The following is a 9,254-nucleotide window of genomic DNA, read 5'->3' as shown; positions in this document are numbered from 1 at the left end:
TTATTTATTGGTACTGGGGATTGAACCCAAGGGCATTCTACCTCTAAGCTACTCCCTAGCTCTATTTTATGTTTTATTTTGAAATAGGTTCTCACTAAGTTTCACAAGGCCTCTGCTACCTTGCTGTGGCTGGCTGGAAATCTGCAATCGTCCTGTTTCAGTCTCTCAAGTACTAGGATTACAGGCATTCACCACCATACATGGCCTCTGTTCATTTTTCATTTTTTGTCTTTTTTTTTTTTTTTTGGAGGTACTGGGGGTGGAACCCAGAAGCTTCCTACCTCCGGGCTATGCTCCCAGACCCATTTTATATTTTATTTGGAAACAGGGTCTCACTAAGTTGCTGAGAGCCTCACTAGGTAGCTGAGGCTGGCTTTGAACCTGCATGATCCTCCTGTCTCAGCCTCCCAAGTGCGGGGATTACAAGCGTGTGCCACCACGCCCGGCTATTTTTTGTCTTTTTTAATACTTTGCTGTTTATTATTTTACTTATTTTTTAGCCAACCCCTACAATAATATTCTAGTTTGATAATATTCCACTAAACATAATTAGTGGGAAAAATATAACAATTAAGGAATGTTTCAGCAGTTTTTAGTAAAACTGCTTTAGCTGAAAAAACATATTTAGCTTTTTGGAACTTCAGTATGTCTGTGACAAATGGTTTATATACAGAAGCTATAGGAGTATCTATATACACATTTGGAAAAGTATAAATTATAAGAAATATCATATGAATAATATTGTGAAGCAGCAACATGAAAATAAACTCTCATAAGCCTGATTCCAGCACTTCTTGTTACAATCAGCAAATTACTGAACTTTCTTTCATTTTTCAAAGAAAGGCATAGTGGAAAAAATGTTAATACATTAGACTGGTGACATCAAGAAGAACTAAAACCAGCAAACGATAGCCCATAAGTGCTCCCCAAACAAGTGCTCAGTCAGAGCTTGGGTTGTCAACATAATCCAACTACAAATGAAACTATTTTACATGCCAATTTATACCTAATTTTTAGAATATAGCTAGTAAACAAACTGGATCTCATTAAGTATATATGATATAATAAACTTTATCCCAAGAAAAAGAATACAAATGTTAGAGATTAGACTACTACCTTTTTTATGGCAAACATTGCTGTAAATAAGAGAACAAAATCAAAATTATTGTTTGAGAGTGATATTCATTTGAAAAAGCTATTGCTATGGAGGTAATCATGCTAGGCCACCTTTAAAAAGTAATTTAATTTTTTTTCCTTTTCATTTTTTTTTTTTTTAGAGGACGAAAGAAATATTTATCAGGACTCATGACTGCAGAGGTTTCAGTCCATCAGGCCAGCTCTACAGCATAAATGTCAGGGGCTACAGTGGCAGGGAGTGTGGAGGAATACAGCTCCAATATCATGGAGTCCAGAAGCTGCTACCACCTCAGAGAGGAGTGAAGCTACTCCCACATCATGGTGGACGGAATTCACTCCATCCACATAAAGGAGGCTGGAAGCTGTTCTCATATCATGGAGGACAGAAGCTGCTCTTACAGCATGGCCATGAAAGTCTCTCTCACATCATGGAGATGTGAGAAACTGCTCTCACAGCACAGAGGAAGGAAGCCACTCCCACATCATGGAGGATGGAAGTCACTCTCATCTCATTTCATTTTAAATCAAATGATACTGTCTCTTGGCATGGGCATATATAATTATTTTGAATAAATGCCAAGCATTGTTTGTTACTGTATGGTCTACAAATTATTTTTATCTCCTTCAAAGTAGTTTCGGTTTTCTTAGGTATAAACAAGTAATTCTGATTATCTTCTTCTATTTAGGTACTGATCTATGCAGGTTTAGTAAGCATCTGCCTATATCTATTCTCTTTTTCTCCTTTTTACAGCCCTTACAGGGCTTCCTACTAAGAGCCTGATGTATTCTTTGGGACCCTCTGCCTGGAAAGTCTTGAATTCTAATCCTTGCCTCTCAGTTGAGAACTCTGTACTGTTTCTCAGAGGTGATCTACTTGTCTCCTTAGCTACCTGCTCTGTGTAGCTTCAGGATTTGATAAATGATTAAAAAAGAAGGCAGCTACTTGTCAGAATTTTCTGTCCCTGATCCAAATTGTGGCCCAAGATATCTTTACTTTTGACTCTCTAGCCCATGAAACCATCAACATCTCTACTGGCTTTTCTGTGCACCCAAAGAAGCTCTCTCTGAGTAAAGTCTGGAATCTTGGTCTCCTGTCATGGTGCAGAAGGGATCAATGTCCTCAAAGAAAAACCAGTTGAAAATAGTTAACTCACCTCTTTATCAGTCCTTCTTTCCAAATTCTAGTCTTCGCTATGGCATGGATATTTCTGACTCCCCTCCTCAAACTTATATGTTGAACCTTAATCCCCCAAATGATAGTATTTGGGGATAGGACCTTTGGGAGGTGATTAGGTCAGGAGGGTGGATCCATCATGAGTTGGATTAGTGTCCTTATGAAGAGACCATAAAGAGCTAGCTAGCTGCTTCCACTGTGTAAGGACATAGAGAGAAGTTGCCATTTCTATGAATCAGGAAATGGGCCCTCACCAGACACTGACTCTATTAGAGCTTATATCTTGGACATCTCAACAAATAGTCTTCTTGAGGCCAGTTTGTCATGACCCTCTTACTAAAATGCTCTAACATTTTGATACTAGACATCTCTAGCTAAATTTGGCAACAGGTTTCTCCCTGTGGAATAAAAATTGGATCTCATTTAGAAAAAAATTTCAACTGATGTCTGTCTCAGTTTCAAATAAAAAAGCAAGATATAAGAGTGACAATAGAAAAATTACATCTGTAAACTGTATTCTCCTTATATCAGATATGTGGTTGGAAAGGTGGTCCTGATACATGGTAAAAATAAAAGTCAGAAATTCTAAAAGGTAATTCACACTGACCAGTTCATAATTTGGAGGTCATTGAAAAGTTTGCTCTTTTTACAGGTAGAACAGAATTATGGATTTTAGTTAATCTGAAAGAATTTCCCTAAACACTAAAACATTGGGCCCTAACACACAGAAGAGATTTAAATTCTGAGGGTAAGAGCTCTCTTGGTACCTTCAATTTTAGGGGAATAATCAGGTGATTAAGAGGAAAAATATAGTGACTCAAGAGGTCCTTGGGATTCTCCTACAAATTCTGAACACAGCACTTAATTTTTATAACTCTCATCTCTTCCTCTTCCACCCTGTTATCGAAAATAAAATTTGGCCTCTGAGGATATATTGCTCATACTAATGAAATAATAACTGCAAGGACGCTAAGTTCATTGCATGAGCTCTGGGACAATTTCCCTAAAACTCATTCTTGCTTAATTACCACCTCATTTAAGATTCAGTACTTTATTAATGTTTTTGCATCATTTGGGGTGTTCTTTTTTCCTTTCCTTTTTTGCCCTTTCAAGTATTTCTAGACACTAATTAATTTAGTTTTTATCTTGTAGAATCAGATGTATGCTGCAGAGTCTATCTCTAGAAAAATGCATCCATGCACAAACCCACAAACATTTCTTTGCAGTTTCAGGAGATTTATAGACTCCTAAATTAGCTATCACACATTAAAATCTCTACTAATATTTATTTATGAGGTTTTGAGTATTTTGTAGACAATTAGAATCTTTCATATCTTTAAGAACACATACTTGCTTTTGAACATTTGCCCCCCGCAACATCTCAAGTTCATAAAATCATGCTGGACACAGATTCAGAATTTTAAAAATCCGTTATTTGTAAGAATGACATTGCAGGATGGAAGAGGGTGTTCACCAGGCAGAGGAAGAGAATCATCACATGGTAGTTCCTTAACAGATTACAATGAAAAGCTTACTTATATTTATTTAAAAATACAGAGCTATTCTCCAAGAACTGGAGGAAAGGATATGGGGCTTCCTTCCTTTTATCCTGCTCAGGACCCAGAGCTGCACCATCATCTGAAGGTCCCCCCTGCCTTCTCCTGTTTCCTTTCCCTCTTATTTTTTTTACTGAAAGTCTCTTCTACGCTGCTCTAGTTTGCATGTGGTTTGTCCCCTAGGGTTACTGTGTGCGAGGTTTGGTCCCCAATGTAGTGTTGTGAAGATGCTGTCGAACTTCTATGAGGTAAGACTCAGGGCAAGATCAGGGCCATGGGGCATAGGACGGAATTACTGCTGGTCTAACTGGATTAGTTCTTGTGAGAACTAAGGTTATAAGGAGTCCTGACATCTCCCTGTCTTCCCATCTTTTCTCATGTTCACTTCTGCACATGCTTCTGACATTTGGAAGCCATCTACCATCAGACCCTCACCAGAGTTGAACAGATGCCAGTACCATGTCCTTCAGCCTCCAGATCCACTACAGCTGCCTACGTGAAGGTCTTCCTTGCTTTTACGTTTTTGTGTTCTTTGTGATTAGAAGGGCTGTTTTAAAAGTTGTCTCATCTATTGAGACTAAGGAGAGGATGGGCCGGGAGCCTCAGAGTCATATTGGCTCACTCCAAAGAGCCTTCCTCTCCTGCACTTGTTTTCTTTTTCACTAATTTCAGATTTATACAAAACAACAAAAGTTTTACAACAAAAGTTGCAAAAATAGTACAGAGAATATCTGAATATCTTCATCCAGATTGCCAGTGTTCATATGTGTGCATGTGTGTGCGTGTATGCATGCACATGTCCTTCCACAGATACATATATACATACATACATATATATGTATATACATACACATATACACATACACATATACCTTCCACAGATACATACATATATATATGTATATGTATATATATACATATATACACACACACACACACACATATATATATATATATATATATATATATATATATTTTTTTTTTTTTTTTTTTTGCGGAACTGGGGATGGAACCCAGGAGCATTCTACCTCCAAGCTACACCCCCAGCCCTATTTTTTGTTCTTTATTTTAAAACAGGGTCTCATTGAGTTGCAAAGGACCTCACTAAGTACCTGAGGCTGGCCTCAAACTGTGATCCTTCTGTCTCAGATTCCTGAATGCTGGGATTACAAGCATGTGCCACCATGCATGGCTGAGGTATATATATATATATATATCCTTTAAGAGAATTGTTGGCATGATATCCTTTTACCCCTAAACACTTCAATGTGGTTTTTTTCCCTAAAATTTAAGAATGTTCTTCTATAGCAATAGATTTTAGTCAGAAAATTAATATCAATTCAATTCTATTACTTAACAGATCTAGTCCATTGTTTCAATAATTTGATATCAATAGAAAATCCAAGATCAGGTTTTAGAGGCTCTAATTTTATTTTGCCTGAAATGCAACTCTATGACTAATTAGTAAGTTCCAACTAAGTGCCAGGTAGGAACAGACAAGACCCAAGTAGAGAAAGAGTATAAAAAACTTATATCTACTCTGGGGAAGTACTTTATTAAGTAAGGTACAAGTTAGGCTATCGTGTGGTATGTAAAGAGAGTTAGTGGGGCTCATCTAGTACAAGTTGTAGGGTTTAAATTTAGCCCAGGAATACATGGCCCAGTTTCAGTATTAAATCCTGCCCTGAAAAAAATCATAGAATAGCCAGATTTTGTCTCTTGCACCAGGACAGATAATTTCTTGTTTGGTTAGGCTACAGATAAAGCTGTTATGTTGCTGGTAGGGATCATGTTATCTGGAAAGAAATAAGCATTATAAAAATTTTTTTTTTTGCCATATTGGTAATTGAACCCAGGGGTATTTTACCTCTGAGCTACACCCCCAGCCCTATTTTCTATTCTTTATTTTGAAACAGGGTCTCACTAAGTTGCAGAGGGCCTAATTAAGTTGCTGAGACTGGCCTCAAACCTTCCATTCTCCTGTCTCAGGCTCCCAAGTACTGGGTTTACAAGCCTGTGTCACTATGCTCAGCTTTGGGAAAAAAATAAGTATTTTTAAGAAGCAAGCTGATTTTGGTAAAAGCCTGAGAGACACATGGGAAAACTCCTGAAGGTGATTGAGGTGGGTCTGCTACCCGGAGATCACTCTAAGCAGGTGCCCATTGAGGTCTCAATTACCTGCTTTATTTAAATGATTTCTTTCTCATTCTTTTTGTGGAACTACTTTTTGTTATATATGCATATAATATGACTTGGAATGACTGTTTTAAGTGCTCGGAGGAAAATGCGAAGACAAACTACCTGCCTAAAATGCAATGCAGACACAGGCCAGGGAGGGCAGAGAGGACTTGGTGGACCGTGGAGCCCAGGAATGTGGTTTCCAGGGTCTTCTCTTGGCTCCCTGTATGAGTCCTGGGAGGTCACTGTTCTATCTCCTTACTCGCTCTCAGCTTCCCTCTTCCTGTGCTCTCTCCTTTCCTTACTTTTTCTCTGGGGATCCAGAAATCCACCCTACAAAGTCTTTTTCTTGGCAGGACAAAGACTTTTCCCAGATTCTCAGCCTAGCCCACTTTGTTAAAGTACAGGGTCATATTTTTCATCTTTCTAAGTTGTCGCAAAACCACCAAGCTGAGAAATGCGATGTACACACCACAGTGCTGAGTTCTAGGGATCTTCTGAGGGATGGGCAACTTTTTTCTGCCTGGGATCCCACAATGCACCATGGCCAGCTTAGAATAGTGGAAAAGAATTGGGTAAGGAAGGAGGGAAAGAGGAGAAGGAAGAATGATAAAGGAAACAATTCAAATATTGTCATTCCCATGTATAAAGGTATCACTGCCAGTCTCACTAATCTGTATGGGGTGGGTGGGGAGCGGGATGGGATCCAAAGGGAAACGTACCAAATCCTTTTTTTTTTTTTTTTTTTTTTACTTTTTTTAGTGTGCCATGTACTGAAGAAGAAACCATAGCCATTTTAATTCTAGGGAAACAACGTCAGCAGGTGAATTTGGGCATTTTCTCCACCAACGCAGGGTGAAGATTGATCGAAGGAAGCATGTATCCTGTATAATGACTTTTGCATGTTATGAAAAAGCTGAGAATTAGGGAAAACTCAGTGGACACGAAGAGCCCTTAAAGTACAGGTACAGGTTTAACTTTTTAACATGCTACATGTTTTAAAGTAAACATGGCTAAAAGGAATTTTAATTAATGAAAAACAAAGCAATAAACCACTGTTAAGTTTAAAAATGTAAAAGGAAAGTACAGAGTAAACGCATATCACGGCACGGGAAAATCCTCTTGGTTTGCACCATTCAGTATCCTGGAGACTTGAATAGAGCAAGCTACGGAACAGGACACATCACGGTCCGGTCTGTTAAATGCCGACACGTGTCGAGCAATAGAGACCGCGATGGTCAAACTCCGCAGAAGGACGAGGATTTCCAGTGCTTCTGACCAGAATGGTGCTTCGTCACTGAAAACTTAGGAACTGAACACTAGTAAAGAATGGTCTCTGTATATTCCAAAAGTGTCTAGTTCATATTTTCATCTGGCTTCAAAATATAAGCTTCAGAAGAACCACAAGTTTTATTTAACCACATTTACAAAAACAAAGTGACTGATACATGAAAACCGGGTTTTCCTTGGGTGTAATACATTAAAATGACATAATCCATTCCAACTCATGCATCACTTTCTGAGACGGTGCAAATGGGAATACTGTCTCCATCACAGTAGACCTGTCTAAAAAACTAATGCTATGACTGCTCCTGAGCCTTTAACATAATAATACAATAATATTAATAATAATGATAATAAAAAGTAACAGGCACCACAGTTCTTTTGGGCTGGCTGTGTTCTGCACACTGTGAAAAGCCAGTGGAAGTGGCCTTGTGGCGTCTCAACAAGCATCGTAGCATGGGTTTCTTTTCCCTAAGTTTGCTTGCTGACTGCTCAGATCACTTGGTTAGAAGCCTATTCTCATTCTGTTGGTACTTTGTAGGCTATACGTTTTAAACTTCTGTAAAGAACACGAGAAGCTATTTCATATAATTTAATTTTGTGCTGAATATTCTTCAAAGGATTTTATAAATAATACACTATTTTAAATGAGTCTTCAAATTCTCTTGTTGTTATACCATATTGTTGCTCTCTCCAACTTTATCCACAAATGATCTAATTCTAGGTAAATTTAAGAGGGATCCAAGCACTGGCACTCTTCTAATAAACCCAACAACCACAGGAAAGAAGCCCCTGAACAAGAGAAAGAATCTATAAATTTCGAAGATCATCCCAATCAAAGGCCAACCAATAAGGACCACAAATACGCCACACAGGAAAAAGCCCATAGCTTTCATTTTATGTTTTTGAAAAAAGAATCTGAACATCCTTTCTAAACCAATTACAAAATCCAAGCCAGCCACAAATAAAACATTTCTAATAGCCAGTAGTGCTTTGTCAAAAAAGAGAATCATTCCAAAGAATAGGAAAAACACTCCAAATCCTGTTAATCCCATTCCAATTTTCTGCATGTCCGCGAGGGAGATCATGGCGGCAGTGACGTGGGGGAGGCGACCATAAGCAAGCCAGGCAGTGAAGCTGAGTCGGGAAGATCTGAGCTGGGAAGCAGCTCCGGAGAGAGCCGCCACGTCTTCTGGAAACCGAAATGTACGAAATTCTGTGTGCATGCATGTTTGTATCACTCTGAACTTCTCTATAATGTATAATTACAATGCACCAATAAAAGTGTAAAAGATAAAACAATCAAGCTCAATATTTTAGTCCAGGGGGACTTCTGGGAAGATAGCAACTGAGAAAATCAGCATTTATGAGTCCTGCTAACACTTGATCTCTATTGCCACAAAATCAGCGCTTTTCAGAGCAAGAAAACACTATCAGCAGAGAAGTAAAAAATGTAAACACAAGGGACAGAGAAAAAGAAGACTAGAAGAACAACCAGAGACCAAAAAAGAAACTAGCCCGCATTGCGGAGCCACACTGGTGCTATCATGCCTCACAGCACTAGGCTCCAGAGAAGAAAGGTAAACAAGGAGCTGAAGTGAGCAGCTGCAGATCATTCAGCGTAGTTCAGCAGTTCTTTCAGTGCAAAGAATGTCTAAAACTCCCAGTGGCCAAGCTCATCACACCTTCCAGGAACTCAGAACGGAGCTCAAAACCAGAAAAGAAATATGCCAGCCTCAGGTCAAGGCTGTGTCAGTGGTGCCATATTGCCAGCAGTGGTGGTGAGTTCACCAAACTCGTGATGGCTCCAGATCAGCGTGCACAATAAATATAAGTGAAATTGTGGCCCCTATAGGAGAAATCCCAGCACTGCACCCCTAGGGACTTGCACAGCTTTGATAATCTCCCTGGGTCTGAGATTTTGC

At 38.9% G+C, this 9,254-nt stretch overlaps 1 protein-coding gene across 1 annotated transcript; it reads right to left on the bottom strand.

Moving 5' to 3' along the window:
- Nucleotides 1-8,000: 8,000 nt before the first annotated feature.
- On the bottom strand, nt 8,001-8,417 carry LOC308272049 (vesicle transport protein GOT1B-like; the record flags this gene model as incomplete). Its single annotated transcript, XM_080708831.1, has 1 exon — nt 8,001-8,417. One exon carries the CDS (start codon nt 8,415-8,417, stop codon nt 8,001-8,003), a length of 417 nt encoding a protein of 138 aa, XP_080564957.1.
- Nucleotides 8,418-9,254: the final 837 nt, after the last annotated feature.

Source organism: Muscardinus avellanarius, assembly GCF_963383645.1.
Source record: "Muscardinus avellanarius genome assembly, chromosome: 13".
Classification (NCBI taxonomy): domain Eukaryota; kingdom Metazoa; phylum Chordata; class Mammalia; order Rodentia; family Gliridae; genus Muscardinus; species Muscardinus avellanarius.
This window is presented reverse-complemented; position numbering and strand designations above follow the sequence as displayed.